This window comes from Vidua macroura, chromosome 5 (genome assembly GCF_024509145.1).
Source record: "Vidua macroura isolate BioBank_ID:100142 chromosome 5, ASM2450914v1, whole genome shotgun sequence".
NCBI classification, from domain to species: Eukaryota; Metazoa; Chordata; class Aves; order Passeriformes; family Viduidae; genus Vidua; species Vidua macroura.
This window is the reverse complement of record NC_071575.1, coordinates 58,088,673-58,115,216: the sequence shown is the minus strand read 5'-3', so window position 1 is coordinate 58,115,216 and position 26,544 is coordinate 58,088,673. Positions and strand designations below refer to the sequence as shown.

The 26,544-nt window shown below is 36.3% G+C and overlaps 1 protein-coding gene across 3 annotated transcripts in view; it reads right to left on the bottom strand.

The window, feature by feature from the left end:
* CERK (ceramide kinase) overlaps positions 1 to 26,544 on the bottom strand; it is a 43,841-nt gene that overhangs the window by 11,029 nt on the left and 6,268 nt on the right. For all 3 annotated transcript variants that reach the window (XM_053978254.1, XM_053978255.1, XM_053978256.1), the window contains exons 2-10: positions 23,459 to 23,572; positions 22,178 to 22,300; positions 20,083 to 20,208; positions 19,507 to 19,570; positions 15,313 to 15,458; positions 6,496 to 6,570; positions 4,874 to 5,026; positions 3,966 to 4,071; positions 1,211 to 1,281 (exon numbers count right to left, since the gene is read on the bottom strand). In XM_053978254.1, coding sequence (XP_053834229.1) covers positions 1,211 to 1,281; positions 3,966 to 4,071; positions 4,874 to 5,026; positions 6,496 to 6,570; positions 15,313 to 15,458; positions 19,507 to 19,570; positions 20,083 to 20,208; positions 22,178 to 22,300; positions 23,459 to 23,572 — 978 coding nt within the window. The remainder of the gene's footprint in view (positions 1 to 1,210; positions 1,282 to 3,965; positions 4,072 to 4,873; positions 5,027 to 6,495; positions 6,571 to 15,312; positions 15,459 to 19,506; positions 19,571 to 20,082; positions 20,209 to 22,177; positions 22,301 to 23,458; positions 23,573 to 26,544) is intronic.

Genomic DNA, 26,544 nt, shown 5'->3' with positions numbered 1-26,544 from the left:
GAAATGAGGGCTTTTTAAAAGTATTACTCCTCCTTAATTTGTAATAGAAGAGAGATAGTCCGAGAACTGAGATGTTAGAAGAAGAAATATTTAAGTGGGAAGAGATGATGAAGTAGCTTTTGGCTGGACTTTTCTTGTTAGCCATAGACTGAACCAAAATCTCCTGCAATAGAGACTGCATTTTAGGAGGATGCAGTGGTGACCCAGGGAGACCTGTTTCAGCTTCGAACAGCACAAGAATGGCGAGAAACGAAGAAAGCTAAAGAGGGAATGGTGATACCCTCTGTCTTCAGGAAGAAGATGAGTCCTGTTTGGACCCCTCAGCCCCAGGGGAAAATGGGGGGGACTGTAGTCCCAGGATGAGAAACTGAACTGTTGTATCTTTGGGTCTGTAGCAAAGCATCCTTAAAAGAGCCCTATGAGCAGTCTGTCCATGCATGGTATTAAGAACACTGTGACATAGAATAGAGAGTGTCACACTGGCAGATTTTTCCCGGGCGGTTGCCATGTGTGACAGGAAAACACAAGGGAGCAGCTGTGTTTCCTGGGGGGTCTGTGGTACAAGAGAGACTTCTCTCTCCCTTGATAGTTTGAGTATTGATTATCTGAAGGGTGGTAATTTGATCAAGAATCCCGGGTAATGTTTCATGCTAAGTGTTTTTAGAATTAGGAGGAGGAGGGGTGACTTAAAAGGTCTTCATCCTAGATTTAGTTTATATGTTTTCTGTATTAGTAGTAGTTTAATAAAGTTTTTTTCCTTCGTTATTAAGCTTAAGCCTGCTCTGCTCTGTTCCTGATAACATCTCACAACATTTATTTAAAAAAAGTACATTTTCATAGAGACGCTGGCATTGCGCCAGTGTCCAACCATGACACACCCCCAACTCCCTCAGCTGCTCCTCAACAGGACTTGTACTCTAGACCCTTCACCAGCTCTATTGCCCTTCTCTGGACATGTTTCAGCACCTCAATGTCCTTCTTAAAGTGAGGGGCCCAGAACTGACATAGGATTCAAGGTGTGCCCTCACTAGTGCTGAGTACATGGGGGCGATGACACTTACAGGTGTTCTCTGTAAACTGAAAGAAACAATGGATTATCAAGTAACTCAATGTTTAAAAAACCAAAATACATGCATACTTGAGCTGCTATCTTCTGAAAAAGAATATTTTGTGTAATACTATCACATTTTACTTTCTTTTGATAAATTACCTTCATGTTTTAATCCATGTTCCTTGTTCTGCTCTGCCAGCTCTTTCTCACTTTGCTTGCAAATGTAACATCTGAAAACAAAAATACCATTCAATTCCTGAAAGACCTCCACTATTATTCATTTCAACTTTTTTATTTTACCCAGTCATTACAAGATCTTCCCCCACCACGAGATGCACCACAGCACTGACAATCCTCATGTGCCATGAATCATCATAGCCCTGCAGGCAGTGCAGTTATGTAAGTACAGTTCTAAAGATTACTGGATGTCAGAGATAACAGCAGCAGAGAGCCACAAGATCACACAGGTTGGAAGGGATCTCTGATCAAAGCTGGTCTCACAGGAGAGATCAAAGTTGGTCTTACAGGATCAGGATGCTCAGTGTCTTAGTCAAGTTTTGAGGATCTGTGAGGGTAAAGTCCACAGACCTCTGGGCACCCCGTTCCAACATTTGACTGCTCTAACAGTGGAAGACACTGACATACTGGAGACAGTCCATCTCACAAGTGCTGAGTGCAGGGGAAGAATCATTCCTGTTGACTTCCCTCCTGCTTAGAAAACTCACTATAAGGTAGGCTTTCCTTGCTGCAAGGACATACTGCTAACTCAGGTACAGCTGTTGCTCACTAGGATCCTGAAGATATTTTTGGCAGAGCTGCCTTCTATCCAGTCAGTGCCCAGTCTACACACTTGCATGGAACAATTCCACCCCAGGTACAGGACATCTACATCTTCTGAACTTCAGGAGATTCCTATCAGCCATTTCTTCAGCCCACCCCACAAAGATCCCTCTGAATAGCAGCCCTGACTTTCAAGATAAACCACATTTCCAATCTGGTATCATCCATAAAACTGCTGAGAGCACACTTTCTGAGACTGTCCCAGTCATTAATAAGGACATTGCACAGTATTAGGCCCAATATTCCCAAGAGGGCACCACTAGTAATTGGCTGCCAGGCAGAGTTGGCATTCACAACTTTTCTTGCAGTCCAGCCAGTTTCTCACCCACCCACTTACCTAGTCCATATCTCATCAACTCAGTTTTAAGAATACTACAGCAAACAGGACCAAAGGTCCTGCTAAAGTCGAGGTATGTAATATCCATTGTTTCCCCTTCACCCAGGAGCATGGGGACCTGTATGGCCTGGGATGAGACTACATTAGTGAAAAATGGGGTAAAGGAGTAACTTTGCAGCCTTTTCGATATGTCTTATCACTGTGCTCCCCATGCTGCTAAGCAACAAGTTCCTTCAGCCTTTTGTTATGACCAATATATTTAAATAATCCCTTCATAAGAAGCAACACCCTTCACATCCCTCACTGATTTCAACTCTGCCTGAGCTTTGGCTTTCTCAATTTCATTCCTGCATATTTAAGCAATGTCTTTGGTGTTCTTCCAAAGTAACGCATTCCACTTTCACTTTGTCTTTACTACTCAGTTCCTTGCTCACCCAAACTGCTTTTCTATCCTGGTTTTTCAAGTTTCTGAGTATCAGAATGGATTATTCTTGAACACTGAGGAGGTACCAACTAACTCTCCTATGCCTCTTTGTACTCCAGGACAGTCTCCCATGGAATCTTGCCAAGATACCCAAATAAACCAACTAAAGTCCAAGGTTGCAATTCTACTTTTTGCCTCATTTTCTTCTCTCAGAAGTTAAAACTCTGTAACCTCACAGTCACCACTGCCAAAACTGCCCTCAACCACTACATCCCCACTTTTTATCTTCTGTAACAAGACAGGCAGAGCAGCTGTTCTAGCCAGCCTGTCAATCATCTGCATGATCAATCTCATTACCACACTCCATGATTCTCCTAAATTTCTTGTGCCTGGCCCTATTGCCCTTCCAGCAGTTATCAGGAAGTAAAAAGTCCCCTGTGAGAAACCAGGCATTCCTTACTCCATTCCTGGATGACAGCTTTCTCCCTCTGGAGCCTCCCCTGCATGAGGGCACCTGATGGGTCGGGATAGCTGCTCCAGCTGATGCTGGAGTCTGATTTCTAGTGTGTCACAGCATCAGTACAGCAGTCTCTTTATTTCTGGGCAAAGTTTGTGGCTCCTCTGTATCCTGCTGTGCTGTTTGGTGCTGTGACAAGTACTTTATGTCTGATAGCTAAAGCCATATATGAAGAGGAATAAAAAATACTAGTGCATAACTTCAAGCAGGTGAAAAGCAAAGAGAAAGGAAGGAGCAATGGGAGATTAAGGCAGACCCCCTGACTAAAGAAACAAGTGAAGAATATTACACAGAATTCAAACAGCATCATAGCAGTATACAGAGAAACAGGTTAAATAGGCTGATTCCTGAGAGGACTTGTCCTCAGGACAAGGCATGCCAGCTGCTGTTATGGCACTAAAACAACTACTAAAATTTTTAGATGCAGTTACAATGTGAACACTTTAGAATTTCTGAATTATTATTTCCATTTGTAGAAGCTACAAGGCATGAAGATTTTTGATTTCTTAGTATCAACACAGCATAGTAATCTCAGCTCTTGTAACTGGGTCCTGTGCTGTTATATTTTGCTTCACTTAAAATTGAGGGAGGAGGAGAACCAGCTAACAAAATTTTATTAGATTTTTGTTTAATGATCTGATAAAATGAGGTGTTCTTTTTAATGAGTCAATAATTGTTTTTACAAGCTTATCTCTTTTAGAGTAAGTGTTTTGATATTAAAACCAATAGTTCTGTAACCTCTGTTTATGTTTTTAAATAGTTCACACCAAATATCCAGAGATAAACTTTAGCCTACCCCGTTCTGCAGCTCTCTTTATCTCGTGGAGATCCGTGTGTGTGTTTTGCTGGTTGATAAGCAATTGTTCCTTCATAATAGTGATGAGAAAGAAAAGTCTTGAAGCCTACATTAAAAAAGGCATTACGCAGCATTATGTCATTATAAATCCACATGGCAAACATCTCTGCATACATTCCTTGATTTTTCATCTCTTTCCTTGTCTAAGGATTGCAAAACAATAGTAGCTCTCCTTGAACTCAGAAGTCTTTTTCTTACAATGGTTGAGACTCTAAGGAACAAGAGAATACCACAGCACCATTCCAATATTTTAACGTTTGTCAGAAGTGCCATTATTTCACTTGACAGCTTTAAAAAACAACAAAAAAAATTTAGTTATATATCACTGCTGAATCTTAGAATTTGCCTGCACTAAAACTCTCCTCATGCATCTTCTTTCCCTAACACAACATAAATCAAACAAGGCAAAAGACACTTTCCACTAGCATAGGATTTATTCAAATATTGGGTAACAAGACTAAATCACTTGTCTTTCTCTATAAGGGCAAAATTAACAATTCATTCCATCAACTGAATGTTCAAGATGGAGGAGTGCCCATCTCTCTCTTTAAGTGATTAAAAAGAAAGTCAAAATTATTAGTACAGAGAAGTTACTTTTTTTAGGCCATTTTTAATAGGCGGCACATGTTCAACCCAACTTTATTAAGCCCACTCTCTGTCTTAACCTCAAAGTTACAGAGCTTTACATAATGCGATCCAATATACTTGGTAGAATAAAGAGTTTAAAATCAGGCTCAATCTATTTCTATGTTTACAAGCTTCAAAGAAGGTTGGTTTGGAGAGAGTAAACCAACTAGTCCAATATGCTTACATGCTAACAAAATAATGTAGTAATTAAAACAAATTACCTGAGTAGTCATATCTCATTGGACCCATCCACCGCTTCTTCTCACTATCTTTTAATATATCTCCATAAAAACCATAACCCAGCAAGGACACGGAGTATTTCAAAAATGTGTTGTTGTGATGTACAGAAGAGACATCCAGAGGCTGACAGTCACCTATGAAGATCAGAAGTGCAAGGGTCTGTCAAGCCTTATTTTATTTGCAGCTGCAAGCATGATAGTAACTTCAACACTGCAAAGTCATTAAAAATAAAAAATACATATTGCATTTATGTCAATATATATGTCATAAATGCATATACTTCTTACACATAAAGGACATATAATTTTTAATACCAATTTAATCTCATACTTTAAAAGCTCTAAACACTAAGTGAGAAGAAAGGGTTCAGTATGCTAAAAACGTGTAATGAAGAATTTACAGTCCTTCACCCTGTAGCAGTAGGAGGGGATAGAGTTGAGGAACTATTTAGATTGGAAAAGGCCTTTGGGATCATCAAGTCCAAATGTTAACCCAGCCCTCTCAAGGCCACTACTAAACCATGTCCCTAAGTGCCACATCTACATGTCTTCTAAGTATTGGCACCCTGTGTCAATGCTTGACAGCCCCTTTTCCTAAGCAGATCCATGCAGTATCTCCTGTACATCTCCTGGGTAGTACTTAAACCTATCTGTCATACTATCAGAGGATATGTCAAGCTGGAAGGAGCCTCTGGGGGGTTTCTCATCAAACCTTCCACTCAGACCAAGTTCAGCTATGAGGACCCATCAGGTTACTCAGGGCTTATCCAGTTGAGTCCTGAAAATCCTTAAGAACAAAGAATACACCACTTCTCTGATGTCCTCCTCATGCAAGTGAGGAGTAGTGGGGGTGGGTTTTTTTGCTTTGTTTGGTATTTTGGAGTTTGGGTTTTTTTCTGTTTCACAGGGAGGTTGGACCAGATGATCCACTGTGGTCTCTTCCAACCTGACCCATTCTGTAATTCTGGGACTTAACGACACAGCTAAAATACTATGATATATAAAGCCACATCTTTCCAATCCTAGTCCAAAGGCTTTAACTGCACAGATGCTGAACAGAGTAAACCATAGGTTTGTAAGAGAAGCACGTGTGCAAATCTTTGCAACACCAGATCCTAAAACTGCAGCTGTTACTCAGTAATGATACCAGAAGGTATCGTAACTCTAACTTGGCAAGGAAATATTGAATTGCCCAGGAAAATTGGACAACTGGCACGAAATACTATTATTCAAATGTACATGCATTTCTCAAAGCTTTCTCTAAGATAGATATACTTATATATAGAGATATAGTCCAACAACTGATGCCGCTTATTGCATTTTACTACTTTCAAAAGAATGACAGAATTCATGAAAACTTTAGCACAACATTTTTGAAATATTATGATCCCTTGAAAACAATTAATTACTGCTAGAGAATGCAAGTAGTTTTTAACCTCCTGTATTTCAAATCAGAGACTTAAATCCCAGAAAAAAACTGTATTTCAACTCAGCCATTATGTTCAGATTACATTTCACAGACATAAAGAAAGAACTAAATGAAAATAGTATTTTGGGCTACTTCCATCATTTTAGTAACAACACAGCAATCTGCGACCACCCACCTACAATAATATGAAGAGCTGAAGTTACTGGATCAGAAATGCCAACAGTTGAATAGCATATGCAATCTGTTGATCCTGAAAAATAAAAAACTAGGCATAAATTTGTATCTTTGCAAAACAAGTATTACTGGCACAGTCCTCCAAATAAAAGCATTATGTTCCTTTGGTTTGTTCGTTTCTATTTTATGGAACAAAATAAATACAGGAATACTGTATTATTATTTTTGTTATTTAAACTATAATATCCCATCCCCCCATGAAAACAAATTATTGCTCTCCATACAAAGTACAAAAATTTCACAATATAAGCAATAAATATGTAGCAGTTATGAAGGGAAGTAAGTTAACTTACATGGAAAATTTCACTATTACATTATAGCTTTTTTATCAAATGAGGCAGGCATACATTGATTCTCCTCTGTTTAAGATTTCTTGCTCATTGAGATCTTATGAAAAGAAGAGAAATTGACTGGTCGGCTGTTTTTTGTGGTACTGATCTAAATTTCAGGATATCATACCAGAAACTTCTGCTCTGTTCCATTATTTGAAAATTAGTAAAAATACTTGCTTTCAGGAATTAGTTTCTAGATAGAGTAACAAAATGGACAGAGATGTACCTTTACAGACTTGATGCAAAATACCTACAAGAAGAAAGTGGGGAAGCTTTAGGTTTCACCTATATGCTGTTTAGAAATGGACAACTCTCCCCATTTCCTATAGAAAACAAGAGCCTAACATAGGGATCTGGTTTCTGCTCTGCAGCAGGGACTTGGAACTCAAATCCAGACATACAGAAGTGCATTTGTTGCAGCACCTAACTCCTAATTTATCTTACAGTTTCTCCCATCCCTTCCATGAAACTGAATTCCTTCAAAGTCAAAGGTAGATGCCTGAAAAGATAAACTGTGTCCACATACATGTTCTCAGATTTCCTACCAATACATTAGGTGGAAGAGCAGCTCAAATACAGTGTACTTGATGTCTGAGGACTTATCAAATTGAAATAGAAACGAATAATGGAGGAATGAGCAACCATTATTTAAAAACCACTTTTAGTTCTTTTTCATTTTGGAAATAGTCAGGGCATTAGCAGTTAATAATAGGAGCAAAGAAAATCCTTTCCTTTTCAGAAGATTGACACCGCTTCCTCTGCCTGTGAATGGCACGACAGAAGCTTTTACCAAGTAAACGCTATGCAGAAACCTGCCACAGCAAACAAGCAGCAGCTCCAGGAGCCAGTTAAAGAGAATGTAACAGGACTGCAGGAGAAAATAAACAGTGTGACTAAACTCTCCCTACAAGACTAAGGTTCAAGATGGTGCCAGTGCACCATTACAGGCATATGCCATTGCAAGACAGAGTATTCCAATTTCCCTCAGTATCACAACAGATGAGGTACACAGATGATGATCTCATGTCACATTTAAAGTTCTATAAAATAAAATATTAAGTGGACTTCTGAAGCTGAAGCTATAATTTACTGTCAAGTTTCATATTGTCTCCTATGCTCATGAACAGAAAATTCTGACTACTTTTGAAAAGAAAAACAATCACTGAGAGATCTGACCTAAACTTCTACTGCTAAATGTACAAGCCTAACACTTCATCCAACATTTCTCATTTCTTCCACATCTGTGTGCATTCTGCTCCTACAATTACCTCAATTACATTTGTCTTGACGTAAACAGAGCTTCCAAGTGGTTTTACACTACAGATGGGAGGAGAAGAGGGGAATTCATGCAAGCTACTTTTCAACACCAGAGGCCCATTTCCCTATGATCTTCTATATTCAATTAAAAACTGATTCATCTGTCTGGCAATTACACAGAACTTATTTACATTTCTATTCATTAACTAGTAAGGAAGGGCTAAAATTAAAACTGAAGTCTGAAATTAATTCTGAGATTCTAAAATGGGAGACATACCAAAAGTAAAATACTGTTGTTTTTTTTCCTCTTGGAGCTGGTAGTATGGTGTAACAAAACCAGTAACCCATTTACATGGATATAACTATTATGGCATTCCTGACATATAAAAAGAGAATGTAACTTGCCATACACCACACTAAGCACACTAATAATACATGTTTAAAGGTCACAAAAATGTTCATGATGACTAAGGGTTTGAATTCTTTTGAATACTTAACCAAACAAGACTTCTAGATCTTTAGGTGGATCTTCACTGGATGTGGACTCTACAACTGCTGAAACAGCACTCTGAACAGATGGACACACAAACCCATCAAAATCTGGGTTATGTCATCAGTACAAGTCTAATAGGAAATGAAGGATTAGAATGTAAATATAGCTTGAATAATATCACATGATTATTATCTTAGGATTGCCAGAGCACTCAGTTCGGGCAAGAAGCTTCTCATAGAGCATGACTCTTGACTAATGTTAAGTGGTGAGTATTGTACACTCTGGCTAAACCCACAGAAAAACTATATACACACTCTGCCAGATTTTCTTTGGGGATTTTTAAGGGCAATAGCCTGAGTGAAGGAACATAAAAGAGGTTTTTATGGGTTCCAGAGAACTATATGCAAATGTGAAGACAGTAGCTAGACTGCTTGTTAACTGGGTCCTAATTCCCTTAAAAAAAAAGGACAGAAACCTATTTAATACAGAAACTAATTATTGCATTGGTTTGTTAGAGAAGAAAATCAGCATGCAAAGCAATGATTAAGTTTCAGGTTAAGACACACACAGCTGTATGTGTGCATGCCACACTGTAGACAATATGCCAAAGCTTCTGTTATGGTCAAGGACATCTTGTCAGGAATAGCTGATGGCAGCTCCAGCTTGAGTCAAGGTACTAACACACAGGCCTCAGTGGAAGGCCTTGGGAAGCAAGACATCTGCATGTGACAAGCAGATGCAACAGAAGATCAACAGGCTCTGCTGATCCTATTGACCAGATGCCCCCTGCTGTAAGTTTAGATGACCATCTCACTTGCAGACACCAAATGTAAGCATGAAAATTTGAGTGTCAGTTTCAAACGGAAACTTACCTTAAAGATATTAATTATTTTATCTAAAATACCACCAACCACCAGTGCTGCAGATGATTCTGCTTATCCTCCAACTCCTACTCCAGTACTAGAATCATCTTGCATAGGGCCAGTACATTTCAACGATGGTGGCACTACACCACCATACCATAGGTAGATGGTGAATGTCTGAATTCTCCCAGCTAAAGAAAGCTTTCATCCCCGACACTTTGATATTAAGACCTCACTGAAAACATGAATTATGTAGAGGGCACAATATGTTCTTGTTAAAGCAGGTATAATTACTTTGTATCTTTACCATACATCACTTATTTTCCCCAAAGTCTGTTTTTTATTAGGAGGTCTCATACATCCACGTGGCTGTTATACAGGCAAGTTCTTCTGTGTTCTTTTCCTCCGCAAGTATGAAAAATGCAATCTTTTATAGAAATACATTTCATAATATAAAAATTAAGGAAATCCTTCATTTTAATCACAAGGAAGAATGATTAATATATTTATTCACGGATGAAAGACCACATACTCTGCATAAGTATGTTTTGCTAAAGCAATATTAAAGAAAGCGAAGTGAGGGACTGCATTACACAGAATGAACTACAGCTAAATCACCAGATTTCCCCTTTGCATGTGAACATTGCTAGATATTTGTGAGTAGACAAGTCATGCAGACAGGTACACTCAGACACCACTTCACAAGTTTAAATTGGTAATAGAACTACCAAAGTGGCTAAGCAAAAATCAGATAATTTGCTGGCTGTATGGACGAGTTCATGCCATTGATTGGTGGACCAACAACATACAGACAAAGTGCTAGACTTAGTAATCTGAATCATTATTAGACTACTAACTTACAACTAAGGGTTCTTAAACCAAAACACACACAGTGTGGGGTACAAATATTTATTTTTGTGCTTTTATTGATGGAAAACTAAACAAATTACAACCAATTGAAGTACAAAACTAAGCAGGTGACAGAAGCAAGTCAGCTAGATGCTGATCCTATGGAAAACAGTGAATTTAATAAAAAAATAGAAATACTTTTAGAGCTCATGAGTATTGCTCTATATGATATACTCTTGACAGAGGCAAGTGCTCCCATGGCACTTACAGAATCCTCAGACAAATTAGTATAAGAAGAGTATTTGTAGTGAAAAAAGGTAGAACAGCAACGTCAGTGGGGGTCTCATATTTGGGCAGAGTTTTTGTGAATCCATAATCCATGCAGAAATCATATAGATTAAATGTCAGGTAAGCTGTCCTAATGACAGAGTAACTGCATGTTTTGGACCAAACAGCATTTAATATTTTGAAAAATTCCACGAAACTACTTTTCTGAGAAGTGCTTATTAAATGAGAAGGAGGTGAACCATACAAAAGTAAGGGGAGAAGCTACTGCTACAGGGAGAGATGAAGGATCTGGGCTTACACCCATGTACCTACTCAAAGTTTTGTATATCTTCCTTTACACATACAGAAACCAGAAGAAAAGTTTAACATCTGCAGAACAACAGACTGGCTTAAAGAGAAACAGTCCAGAAAGACTTTGGTGTAGGATTTTTTTGGTAGATAATTACTTCAGCGTAAGCTCAGTAACACAAGACAACAAAAGTGGATTAATCTAATAATGGCAGATTTTAGAGATGAAATTAACATCACAGGAGTAAGTAATATTGACTTACTTGTCTAGATGGCAGGCCTACTATATTAAATGCAGTACTTATCCCTAAGACTGTCATTTCAAGAAGTTTAATGGATTTAAAGTACTGAAGGAGGAGCATAAAACATGCACTTCAGATTTCAAAGTGGATATAGTGAACTTTGAAATGAGATGCTAACTAAATGGCAAAGATCATTAAATATTACAATCTTTGAAACTGAGAAGAGATGACTTGGAGTAATTAAACAAGAAAGATAGCTTTTATTGCTATGCTTTAACACATTTTAAAGATAATTTTTACACTCTAAATAATTGCGGTATGAGTCCAGTCACACTTCACAACTTGACTTGAATCTATTTTTTAAGTTTGTGAATGAACCCCCCATCTTCTTCCTGTATTACATTCATACAGGAAGCCTGTACTGTCTTTGGCATTCTTAACTTCTACAGTGACACATCAACATTCTGATTATAATCATATTGTGTCCTTCAAGCTTAAACATTAAAGAGCTGACCACCAGAACCCAGAGTAATCTAGATACACTAGAAGCCTAAAAATCACTATCACTATTAAGTTTGTGTCTATACTTTACTCAATATTCCCAAGTGCTTAGATTTTCCCCCACAGTGGGTTTTAGACTTGATTTTTGCAATGAATGCAGTACAACACAGTACAACAACAGAGTGAAGTGGGTTTGTTTTTTCCTATCTGCTAAGATCATTAAGAATGTTTAATCTAGTAAGTTCTTTTAAACTAAAAAAAGAACAGCAGTTGACAGCTTTGTCCTCCTATTCTGTGCCAAGAAGAGCATTCTATTCTATGTAATAAGAACAGCAAATTACTTTGGCTCACTCCAGAGGGTGTAATTTTAATACTAAAACATGTGGATGAAACCTCAGTGTCCAAGCCATAGCAGGAATCATTCTCTCTCTTTAAGTTCTATGGAGATATATTACTAGTCTGAATGCAGTGAGACCACATAGCTGAAAGTGCTTTTAAGGCTAGTAAGAAAAAACTGGCTTTTAAAGCCTAGAGGAAAAAATAACTAAAAAGAGGTTTTCAGAGATACACTACAGCTTCTAAGTACTCTTAACAGTAAATCCATTTACAATGACAAAGAGTCAATTTCCACTGGCAGATTTGAAGAATGGCTGCAACTAAGATAAATTCAGAAGCTAAAACTGCCATTTGAGTATAAGTCTTTTATCCAGGTCAACAAAACTACAAGTTATTTCATAGAAATGTTCCATAATGCATAAGAAAAAAATTATATTTTTCAACAATAAGATACACTAAGGAAAGAGGCCATTGGGAAACTGACACAACTGTTCAAGAAAAAAAAAAAACAACCAACCAAACAAAAGATCCAAGCAGGGACTTGCTCCAGAAAGTCAGAATCATGATTTACAAACAGTATTCAACATTAAAAAAAAGAGCCTGCACAATCGAATTCCGCTATGAAATAAAGCTTATCATTGAAACCCAGTCATTTAGAGTGTTTTAGCATTAAATCTCTTTCATTTGTAATTTCGAACCTTTGTACAATTACATTGTCAGTCTCTGAGCAAAAACTATCTGCTGAATTTAGTGTTTGTTTCAATATAGAAACTGTTTAATCACAACCACAAACCACAATCTGCCAAGTTTCTCTTAACACAACCTGATTTCAGGAACTAAGTGATAAAGAAGGTGAAAACACTGATCCACTGTCACCTTACCCCATGCTCCTGTCATCACTGAGTAAACCATCTCTATGCATCAGAAGACACACAGAGCTTTAGATCTTCATCTCTAAACTGGGAGTAGTCTTTGTTTTCAGTATCTATTAATGAGTTCTCAGGCTATTTTAAAGAAGGTTGGTTATAAAGAAGTAGAACACAATGGATGAAGTTTTATTAGATGTATGATTATTATTTCATTATTACTTTTGACTTTTATTTCAGGACTATTGGTTTAGTTAAAAAAAAAAAAAGAAGTCTTAAGAATTTCACGTATTTCTTGCAGTAGTGATATAGCTAGAATATCTGTTGGGGTCAATACATGGCCAGAACTCCATTATATCAAGCAAAGATAAATAGAGAACAGCTTCACCATGGGCTGGAAAAATACACACCAGAACAAAACCCCAAATCTTGCTGCCTAGAGGGAGGGTTATGTTATTTCATACTCAATTTAAGGTCACTGTAATGACTAGATGTGTCAATATTTGTTCAGTGACTTGACTACCTTTTTCAGTAAATAAGCACTTTCACATATATACAGTAATGGATCATTTTAAATACTGTACAATATACAAACAGATCAGGATATATATTATCCTCTCTATTTCTAAACACTTAATAGAACTTTAAGGTCAGCTTACTCACACATCATTATAAATAATTTTTGAGGGATTTGAATAATGACTTGGAGAAAATATTTGAACTATAGCACTGATTACAAGGCTGTACCTCGCATCAGTTCTAGGAATAGAACATACAGTATACATTCAAATAGCAAAAGGATACAGAGGACAAAACACAACAAAACATTAAAATATGTAAGAGAAGTGACTTGATAAATGTTAACAAAATTAAAATATCAATGAAGATAATACTTTTTGGGTGTAATTGGAAAAAACACATTAAGATAATGTTGAAAAAGCAAGGTTAATCTTTCCTGAGGACAAAGAAATAGCTCTTAATATTGAGGTTCTGGTTTTTCAATTGTATTTTCTTACAGTCACATATCACCAAATAGGTGATAGTAGGCAAAATCTTCTGAAACCAGTCATGCAAGTGAAAAATCTTTAGTTCAAGAAATTTGCCCAAGTAAGAAAAAGGAGGAGAAGAAGAACACTTCAAGTTCTACTCTTGTGAAGTTCATTATACATACTGACTTTAATACAAAGCTTTAACAAATAAAATCAGAATGTACTTAAATGTAATAGGAGGGTGAAAATCCCTAAGGGGATATTCACATTGTAATTTTTAGATACCAAACATTTATTATACTGCAAGCAGAAAAGGTTAAGCTTCTTACAAGCAACAATTCAGAACATTTGGGTCTGGATACATTTTTCACAAAGATGTAAGGAGTATAAAATTAGTCACCCATAGCTTGAGAGTACAAACATTGTACTTCACTCGGTATAGTTTTACAACCTGAACTAAATTTTCTCAGAAGCCTTTATTTTAATTCTAACCAGAAGCTCACAATGTTTATTTCATGTCCAGTTCTTCAATTCAAAGCTCAAGCATCAGACAAGAAAAGTGAACAGCATTGAAAGGATACTGGGCTGTCTCCCTGTATTCCTACAGAGACCTCAAAATTACTGATTCTGTTAAAGAGTTGCAGCAGTTAATTCTGTCCTGTAAGAGAAAGCAAACTTGTTTATCTGCTTTTGAAGGAATCTTCAAGGACCAAATGGGCAGGATGAGGTAACAGCTGGGACACCAGACTGAAAATAGTAAGGCTGATCTAAAGAATGCCTTTATGGTCAATAATAATAACAATAATCGTATCAAGAAAGACCTCAGTTTGAAGAATGAGTTCTCTCAAATGACAGCAGTCAGGACTGCCTGAAAAAGTGGCTGACATTGACAACTGTGAATGTGTAGCACCTCTAACAAGGGCAGAAACTGCAGTGTGGTCTGGAAAATGAGAACCGTTCCTCAGTTGTAGATGCCCTGTACTTGCTGCGAGAACAAATGGAAGAAAGGAGAGTCCAGGAATCTTAGCATTTGTTTGGAGTTTGACAGACCACTGGAAAGTTCTCATTATAATTCTAACTAAATTAGTGGCGGATTTGGAACTGGAAAAAAAATTATCAGGTACATTTCTGTTTAGTAAATTCCACTTCTTAATGCATTTAGAAGGGTATTACTGTCAGCATCTTATCTCATATTATCACACAGTAAGACACAAAAAAAAGTAATTAAATTCTGAAGTTATACATTAAGATTTGATTTCCTTTACAAAATATTCTTCTTAAATTAAATTGCATGTGATAAATAATTTTATATGGATACAAACGTTTTTAATTGGGTGTCTTGATAGAAATCATTGCTCAGATCTTACACTTAGGCCTAAATTCATCAAGTTATGAATAGGAAAAAATTTCAAGAATGAATGAATAAATTAAACTGAAAGATAGCCCTTTCTTACCAGCAGGAATTATGCCAATCCTTATATTGCACTGGACTAACGATGCTTTGGGATTATTTTGGTCTATGCCAGAGTCCTTCTGCATTCTTCCAATGAGACCATGCATCACTTCACTGAACATGCCGTCCCCACCAACACAAACAACACTGCCAGGAAACACAAATTAGAATGCACACTAACAGTCAATAAACAACACGGCAAGTGTTCTACTTAGGGCATGCACTGGGCACACCAAAAATAGTTGTTCTATTATCTTCCTTCATTTTTACAGAATATAGTAGCCCACAGTCAACTCGGCAAATAACAAAATGCAGGAAAAAAATTTCAAGCTACAAAACTGCAAATGCACCTAGACATATCTGTAACATTAGGAAAAAAATTTGGAATGCAACCTGCAAAAATCTCTATCCTCTGCTACTGTGTGCAGACAGACAAATATTAGTGGAAATTCACTATACAAATAAAACACTGAACGGGACTGTACATACAGCTTTTGAAGTACACAAAATGGAAATAAGGTACCTTTACTAAAAAGGAAAAAGTTAACATTTGCCACTTCAAGCAGAAGTATATTTTACACTATTTAATAGGAACATACAGTAGATGAAAATCAAAATCCAGAGAAGTGCATGCCTGCATCTTCTTTTGAACATGCTCAGATTCTATCAAATTGACAGAAGTCATTTATAGCTACATAACCATTCATAATGAGACAGAGTTCTAAATGTTACCAGATGAAAAACTTTGTTTCACAAATTTAATTCAGGTCAGAGCTGGTACAGCAGCTATACAGATCCTGAGTATGTTAAAGCTCAGCAGAGAGTCCACAGCCAAGCAAATACTAGGAAGTAAAAAGACTCTTTTACAGCAGGATACATTTTATGAACAACAAGTCAAATGCACTCAGTAAGCATAAACATTCTTTAACTAAACAAACTAATTCAAATATACTTTAAAGGAACACATGAGAAATCCAGAGTTACATATGTAGTTCCTAGCACACAAGTCTAGGAATGTGTACTGTTATCTACAGCAATAATTTCTAACTCATAAACTAATACTCTTTCACATCATCAGCAACAGATACTGCAGAATAAGCACTTATTTCACAAGACAAATTAATCTAATTTTTAAGTATAGATGATTAAAATTTAGTTATTATTGCATTTTCAGCAGATGGAAACCTTGAAAAAAACAGTAGTTTTTTCCCGTGAATAGTGAGGACAGTGTTAAAGACGTGAACTCTTCAACTCTAAGTTAAGACCTAGGAGACAGAGAGAAAAATAAAAGGATACTTGTTTTCAAGTTTTGTATTTTTTTTTTCTCTTCCAATAGTTTAACTACACTATTCCTGAATTTTAGCCTTCTCTTTCTCTGCAGACTCAAAAAATGAGCTAAAGAAACAAAAATTTCCACGTCAGTTCAAGGTCAGCGTTGTCTCAGTATTGGCTTGCTCAAAGCTCCATGCAGCCTGGCCTTTAACACTTCCAGGGATAGGGTATTCATGACTTCTCTAAGCAGTCTGTTCCAGTGCTTCTCCACTCTCACAGCAAAGAATTCTTCCTTAAACCTAATCTAAACCTTTCCTCTTTCATTTTAAAACTGTTCCCTCTTGTCCTGTTATATGCCCTTGTAAAATGTCCCTCTCCAGCCTCCTTTTAAGCCCCCTTGAGGTACTGAAACATGCTCTAAAGTCTCTTCAGGCTGAACAAGCTCAGCTCTCCCAATCTGTCTTCAGAGGAGAGGTGCTCCAGCCCTTTGATCATCTATAACAAACACTGTATCCAGACTCAGAGGGGACAGTTATATGAAGGTCTATACCTATCAAAGGTAAATACAATAAAGAACTTCACATATGCAGTAACAGCACAACCAAATTCACAGCAAATAACAGAAGACCAATGTACAAGTCAGACATATTCTACACATGTGAAGGCCCCTGGTGAAGAATGTCTGAAAGAAGCATCTTAGAGTGATTGCTACTCATTGGCTTGATTTTACTAGAGGGAGAGCATTTCCCTTTTAAGATAGATGACAACAGCAAACAACATCTGCTAGAGGACTTCAGAAGCTAATCCACAAGTACATTTTTTGAAAGAGTTTTTGAAAAATTACAGTCCCTTCTAATCTCAGCCATTCTGTGAACTAACTCAAAAAGTAGGAAACAATTTTACAAAGGCTTGTGCAACAAACATATGCCTAAGAAACCACAGTGATGTGTCACTGCTTCCAAACATGGCTATTACCTGCATGATATTTCAGCATGTTCTAATTGTTCTGCACAGTCATGCATAAAACCCTGCTATATTGTAACCAAATGAGTATTTTAAGTAACTGCTTAAATAAAAGCTGTTTTATCACTGAGCTATTAGGTGACTACATTCACTGTAAGAAATTCTTATAAGGTAGAATAGGAAGAACAAACAGGAAACACACATAAGAGATTTAAATTATCTGTCTAAAGTAAAACATTTGAAAAGAAGTAAAGCAATTATCATTAAGAATCCTGTATCTACTTGCAGAATTCCATGTAATGCTTTGCCAAATAGGGAATCTGGAGATGAAATGAAGAAATGCATCACTGAATTAAGGGAAAGCCAAACATCAGAACCAGTCTTTGGGGACAGCTGAACAACAATTAGATGCAGGAATCCAAAGAACCTTTAACTCTGTGTGAGGAAAGTCAAACCTGAAGAAACACACATTTATGTGGTTCAACCATTTTTAAAATTTTCCAGATAACCACTTAATCTGTTATTTAAAAAGTAGTTTTAATTCAGGAAGTCCTTCCTAACATCACTGTTGACCACAGAAAAAGAGTTGTACATGATGGACAAAAGTTAGGCTTGGAAAGACAGGCTACAGATCCCAAACAAATTGACATCCAGGCCCAGCTCAGGAACAGAAGAATCCTATGAGTCTAAAAAGATGCAGTTCTCTGGCTTATCGTTCATCTTGGAATGTTAGAGAGACTAAAAAAAAAAAAAAAAAAAACCCAAAAAACCCAAAAAACCCAAAAAAACCCCAAAAAACCAAAACAAAGAAAAAAAAAAGCAAAGTGAAAAAAATTCTACAATACAAGACTTTGAACCTGCCAAAACCACTTCAGATATTACCACAATTGGTCACTGCCACTTGCTGTAAAAAAATTTCACCAACCATCATTACACTTATTTCAAATGAAAAGGAAAAATAACAACTAATTAGGTTTTTCTAGGATCAATGTTTTCCTTCCTTGAACTTCTGAAAAATTAAGAAAAATCACAGCATAGACAAAACCGTTTATTTGAAGGCAAGTCATTTCAAAGCAGGTGAAGTCTGGGAACTCAGCCTATGAATGTCATTTCTTACTAAAACCATTTCCCAACAACATGCCCTTACTCAACAGAGACAATGAAAATAGCAAGTACTTCAGCAAACATACTGTGAAAAGACTCAATGTGTTTATGTGTTTTCTTTTTGCAAATTACCAGTTTAAACGTACCTGTCAACAGGCACAAAATACAACTTTAAAATACTGTAGGTATGAGAGTTTATCTGCATACATTTTCATGTTTCTTCAGACTTGTAACTTGTTTCATGTCATGAACAGGAAACTGAAATTACTAGCATTTTTATTAAAATATTCTGCTTCTACAGCAGACTTAATAATGGAACACAAGATCACCATTCAGTCAGGCCTTCTTTTAAAGCAGTAACTTCAAAACAGAAGAAATGCAAATAAAGCGAAACGATGTAGCCACTATTGAACAGTCATATATAGCAAGAGGAGCCGCCTGAAATATTTCTGAACAGTCCATGTTTTTACACACAGGCCGAATGCTACTGGTGCAGTGTTCTGAACTTATGTATGTCAAGACCATAAAACATTTCTGGGTAGCTTTTGAGCTATAATAGAATGCTCAACTGAGCAGAATTAATTTTACATCCATCTTTTGAACAGAAATCTCACACAAATATTGTTATACTATGCTTGAATATATTGTGTTGAACTAATTTACTAAAACAGTTTACTTTTCTTTTTATATACCTAAATGTGGATCTCCTACAAAAATGAACATGCCCCAAGACTTTCAGTTGTTGCAATACATGTATTAGTAATGAAGGCTACCCTTTTAAAATAGAGACAAGAACAGACCAATTACATAATATATTGGCTCAAAAATAATAAAAAAGGCAAGTAAAGTTACTTACCCATCATATTTATAAATATTAACTTCAAATAAGTTGTCCTTAGCATGGTTAGCGTGTTCGGTTACTGTGAAGAAATAAACACATTAAAATTTATTATTAAAAACTACTATAAAGCTGTATATAATATAGAATTATAAAAATAATTAATAACGATGATTCTATTACCAATATGACTATAAAACAGCCTGTCCATAAGATGTGTCTCAAAAGATGTTTGCCAGGGAAAGAATTAAAGGAGACATACACCGTACATACAGAAAAAAATATTTCAGTAAAAATTGTGCAAATGATCAATTAGATTTAACAGTGAAACTGAAAAAGAGAAGAAAGGCAGCATCTTTTATTTAGAGCTCAAATAGCACAGGAGCACAAGAAGTTTTACTTTAGTAAGCAGGAAGCTGATAGAAGGTTGCTATTTATCTGGCTACCTATGCTTTATTTAGAAAACATTCTCCTCTGCCTTCTTTCATTTCCCTAATAAGAAAAGGTAACTAACAGAAAGAACTTCAGCTACTCAGGATTGTTTTAAAGAGTTCATATTGTGTTTACTAAGAAATTAAAGCACTCATTACTCACTAACAACATCAGTGGATATAGAAGCCAGACTGAAGAGTGGAGCAACTTTCTGTTCATAAATCCTCTTCCCTTGTCTTTTTCCTCCATAGGGATTAATGTACACAAGCAGCTGCTTTGGTCTAGACTCTGCAGTAAGGAAAGCCATAGTATACTGCTTTTGTACACATCAAAAAATTAATTAAGCCATACAGAACCAAACCTATTAACATCAAAGCAAACACAGCATAATAGACCTGTAACTCTTTAACAAAGAACTATAAGAGCCGGCTACATCTGCTCTCTTTATTATACTGGTATCAACAGTATTGAACAAATTGCTAATAAGACAGCAGATGAAATTCAGAATTATTTCTTTTGACTCCCTAGCTCACATTGTTACTTGTCATTCTTGCAGTACCTTCCCACTACTCAAGTTACTATAATTACATGAGTATTACAGGCACAGAAGACGAAAAGGGCAGCAGTAGCAAAGCCACTTGTAAGTGAAGCATACATAAAAATACTTTTACATAAATTTATTTAAACTTTCTTCTTTCTTTAATAATATTTAAGGAAATCCATTTCCTTTCTGTGATCAAGTCACACTAAGAATGCCTCACAAAACTACACGCTGCACAGCAAATGCTTGTCCTACATTGTTAGTTGCCCTAAAGTGTTACCCCTTCCCCCCTCCAAAAGCACCTTTGATACTACTAGCTCAAATTTGTCCAAACGGTTATAGATTTACACTAGTAGTGTCAATTAAAACAATTATTACACCTCTGTATTAACAGAGATACAAAACACTAATGCTTGCTGCACCTAGATCTCCTTTTTTATGGAACAGACAAAAACGTTAACATCTGTACTTCCTCAAATGGCATTCTAGATTTTTAGCTTAAAAGGAAAAAATATCAGACTTATTACATCAGCACAGTTTTACAACAAATCCACCCAGTCTAGACAGACTGAGTGGTTTAAATCTGCTGTACACTCAAAGCACTATTCACCCCATCTGAGAACATATTCCCTTTGCTGAAGGAATTTGTTACTAATAAAATGAACAACTTCATTCAAATGAATTGACTGCTCAGGCCACAGTTCTCACAGGTGTACAAACCCCATTTTTTTGAAAAAGAGAGATGTACCTTTTGTAATGTATATAAAACAAAAATATTAAGAATGCTTTCAATGCCTGTTGAGACCAGTTTTTCTAAAATACTCATTTTTATTCTGTAAGCCTTAAGTATTTGCTTAAGTCCCACTGTAGGTGTACTTGTATCCAATCCCCTTCTGCAGCTCTGTATCTCAGAAGGGCCTCAGACCTATACTGTAGGGAGCTCATCCCTAGTCCTGTCTCCAGCTCCAACTGTTCTGCTCCAGCCTCCCTGGATGGATCCAATTACTATATCTCACCTGGACTGTAAATTGGACCTGTATCTATCCCCATCCCTGCTTTGCCCACCCTGCTCAGGTACAGTGGGACCCTGGTCAGCAAGGCACTGCCTCTGCTATGATCACCCTTGACCTCCTTTCTGTCACTCACTCTGCTCCTGCTGCTTCCTGACATCTATCAAGGTATCTCTTTCAGGAATAACTCCTTCAAAATTACTTTTAACCTCCCATGAAGTAGATGTCCAAGAGCCTCAGCAATGATTAATGGGAACTATTACTACATAAGATACATTTTGTTGATGACAGAGTCTGGAAAGGTGAAACACACACATAAATCTTCCAATTGCTACAGTCCTTGACCTCAAATTTCTAGAGTACCTTAAATCCCTGAGCTTACATCTGCCCATTACTTCTTCCAAAGCTACAGTCATTTAAAACCTCTGCTAAGCTTCCAATGTGTCTCTATTTTGTGAAAATAATTTATATCTGGGCAAAATTGTATGACCAACAGTCCTGACTGATTAAAGCACTCAGTACAACTTAGTGAATATGTAAGATAAAGTAGTGAAAAGGAATCGCTTCAACTCCTGGTTCCCTCAATTTTTGAGCATAAGCTGCTCTTAAGAGTTCAAAAAATCAGATATATTAAAATAACATTGATTGATTGATGTACAAGCCTACAAAACGATGGTGCAAATGTTCATAGTTTATTCAAACTTACTCTGCATTTCAAGTAATTCCTTCAGTGCCTGTGTCCACTGATTACATAAGTGCTCATCTACACACCAAAACGTCACGTCACTGCACCGCCAGCGGTGATTTCGGGCTTTCTTCACATAATACACTATTTAAATTAAAAAAAAAAAAAAGACAACAAAAAACAAAACCATAATGAGATGGTTCTGTGAAATGAAAATTGCACTTCAGAAAGATCTCCAAAATACTGACCTGTAATTAACCTCTACTACACACTTCTACAAATGACAGAAGCATTCAGAGTATGACCAGCACATTTGTAGAGTCCAAATGAAAACACTTGCTAACAAGCAGACACCTGCCATGTCTCATCAACTTATTATAGACATACTTGTGAACAAAGTTCACTGAGCTTACATATTATTTGTATCAAAGTCTGCAATATCTACATAAAAAGCCACAAGCTTAAGAAGATAAGCCATACTGACATCAACGATCGTGCAACCAATAGGGTGAATTTCATCCTATAAAGCTGAAATTTGAGAAAAAAACGTTTTGTTATGGATTAAGACCTCATACCTACACTTCATATACAGTATCTCAAATCATTCTTACTGGAGGAGTAAAGGTGAGGAAAATACTCTACAACATAAATTCTGGCATGGCATCTTTTTAGCACAGAAGTCATCGCACTTTTCCAAAACCAGACACTTATTTCTGGCACTTTGTTTTAAGAATGTAGTCAATAATGCAAAGTAACTTTCATGCATACATCCTGATGGCTAGGAGTAATCAAAAACACTGAGGACTCATTCTTTCAGCCTCTCTCGATTTTCTAGTCAAGAAATAGAAAGCAGTTGTCCTGCAGCAGAGTCATTCAACAACAAAAAGACACAAGGGTGAACACTCAGACATTAGTTTGAACTTCATTAAAAATAACTATACACAGCATGTTATCTTAAAGGAAGAGTTTTATTTTCCACATAAGGGTCTTTAAATATAAACAAACAGATTTTTGGTGGAGTTTCTTTTGTTTGTTTTTTGTGGGACTTTTGTTTGGGTTAATTTCAGTGTGGGATTTTGGTGGGGTGTTTTTTTGGGGGGTGTCTTTTTTGGTGTTTTTTTGTTGTTGGTTTTGTTTAGTTGGATTTTTTTGTTTTTTGGATGGTTGCTTTTTTGGAGGTGGAGTTTTTTAAAACACATTATTTCTGTTAAAAAAACCCTAAAAACTTTGACAATTCCATTGGGTCTGCCTTAAACTACCTTCACAGAATAACAAGCACAAGCACCCAGAGACTTGCCTTACCTGTGAAAGCATGTAGCTTTGCCATTTTTTGCCATCTACCAAGGTTACGTTGTTTCTTGTTAAACTCAGTTTCTTCTACAGCAATGATCTCGGAGATTGGTACAGAACAGTTTTCTGTATGAACACAAGATCTTACATGTTAGAATCTTCAAATATCACCTGAATGATTATTTCTATACCTAAAATGATACAGACATATGATTAGAGCAGTTGCTCAATAAGCACAATCAAGAGCATAACTAGAAATTTTCTGAATATTTTCAATTTTCTTTTCTCTTTAGTCAAAGCACATAATCCATAACCACCTACAAACTACTCAAAACAGTATTTTAAATGTCTATGATTTCTCAGAAAATAAGGTATTTCATGTATAAAAATATTTTTGCATGAAGTCAAAATTCAGCAACATTGATTTCAGAGTAATTAAACTGCCCTTCTATGAGGCCTAGTCTAGATACTTCACAGTGAATAGCACAAGCTATTTCAAGGAATGTGCAACTAAATTTAGTACACAGACTACAAAGGCTGTTTGTTAGTCTCAAGTAAGTATCTGGCTTATGAAAGAAGGGCATTCATATGAATTCTTAAGATTTTAAATCCCACTAAGGTTTTAAAGTTTAGTATCTCTTAAGAAGAGAATTCTAGATGTTATGTTTATGTACTGTGAAATATTTTCCTCGTATCAACTTCAAAACTACTGTTTTTCAGAATTAAAGGCCTCTTGTTCCCAGACTATGAAATAATTTCCTCAACCTCATTCTCTTTTCTCCTATAGTTCCTAAACTATAGGAGACTTCTTAATGCCTGTCAAATTGAAGACTTTTGTCTCATTTTCATTACTGATTTCAACACTGCTCTGTTCTTACTTTATCTCAAAAAAATGAAACTTAAAATGCATGCTTTATATTTATGTACAAGCAAGTGCACTCTGTATACATACCCATGTATAAAAGATTTATACTTATAATAATATAGTCTCATGTAAATTATCTCTTATATAGTAAGAATTATAACATACTTGCTTCTCTCACATATACAAAGGGAGTGATATCAAGATATTGAGATATTTGACACATAAAATACAGACAATAATACCATTGTTACTGAGGTTTATTCTACATCTCATTTTCCTCACTATTTTGCAGTGGTACAATGGTAGTGGTGAGGAATGTAAAATGAGTGAAAAGTTTCCCTGACCTCTTCACAGTGATGACTACAATCCATTTGCCATGAATTCACTTTTATTATTTTTTCCCATCCTATTTAATTGGTTTAGTCGATATCATCACATGTATTGACAATTTGTAGACTACTCACTCAAGGGGTTTTGGTATTTGACGTGATTTATACTCATTTTGATTCAAAAGAAATGTAGCCTTCAAACTTTACTCTGAGGTCATTTAGGAATATGGCTATATTTGAATGTTTCAACTTAAAAACTAATTTCACAGCTTATAATAATTGTATTTACTATACTCAAGGCACGACAGGGAAGTGTAGCAGTCACATAATGTTGTTATAAAGATCCAAGAGCAGAGATAAACTCTAAGATGTATGACACTGTATGCACTTACTGTACATACACACATATAAGACTATACCTAGTACTAGACACTAACAGTTATTTGGTTTTCCTAACAGATACAAGATCTGCTAAGGCATCTCAAAATGATTAACCTATACATTTATCCAAGGAAAAAGAAATACAGAACAGAGATGGAACAATAAAGGAAAGGAAGAACATTCTTTAATCTTTCTTTCCCAAAACTGCTTTTACTTATTTTTCTACTGGCTCTGCCACTGATCCATATGTCAAAATATGAAAGAAAGTTTGTTGCATCTATGAAGATTGCACTTAAATGGTAATTTATTTTGTTACACCTCAAAGATATGCTATAAAACTTAGAAACTACATTTAGATCAAAATTTAAATGACAGTGCTCTAAATAACATTTTTTGAAATAGTTGTACATAGTGCATACTTATTAGCATGTGTGCTGGGAGCAGCAACTGAAGTAATTGTCTTATTAGGCATTTTTTATATAATAAAGGTGTCCAACTGTACAGATAGCTAATCGATTTTAAAGTACTTCCAAATCTGTATCACTGAAAGCATTTCTTTGGAGTATATACTTCAGCACACATTACACAGCTTCTATTAACCTTGAAACCACTTATAAGCTCTCCTAATTCTGTGCTCCCCCTCTGACAATTGCATGACTGTTTTGATTTTCCAGCAAATCTTCAAAGATATGGCAAAAAAAAACAAAAAGTAAATATTTTTGGTTTATATGTATATTTTTTTTATCTTATGGCTCCAGAGTTACAAATCTGAAAAACAGATTCCTGAAAAATGGAAGGGGAAAAAAACAAAAGTGAGGAACAGATCTTCCATCTGCAAATCTTTGGCTTTGGTGAAAGTCTGAAGAGTTTCTGTTCTGGGAATATCAACTCTGCTGATTACACCCCTCAGTACTTCATAGCACCATAAAAGCACCAAGCAAATCCACTGTCCTGACAGCATACTCCAATCTTAGGGCAGTCAAAAATCACACACTACTGAACCCAGTAACTGCAGATGGCCAGAAAGATGCAAAGCTGTCTCAAATAACATATGTTATTCAGAACATTCCCTACTGCTTATAACAACAAATTCTAATGTGCTTGAATAGAACTCAAGAATTTCTATCAGTCCAAATATTTCTATCACTATTTGACTTAGTGCTACACAGAATATTGTTTAATCACATTGCAAACCAACTACTTAGTCCCACCCCTCCCCCTTTTCCCCAGAAGGAGGAAGCTTTCAATGTGAAGCAGAGACCTTCAGTATAAGCACAACAGTCCTGTTCCTATGAACACAATGCTCTCATCTGCCATTTAGTCACCAAAACCTGCCCCACAAAAAATAGTACTAACCCAGCCTCTCTTGAAGCTTCACATACGTACTAATTATAGTCCTTTCCCACAGCTACTTTAGTAGCATTTACCCTATTATGAAGTAGCATGAGACATTTATTTCACTGACATAGCATAAAGGTGTTCACTCAAAGGCCTTCACCTTTATGTTTCTCCCAAAACATGGA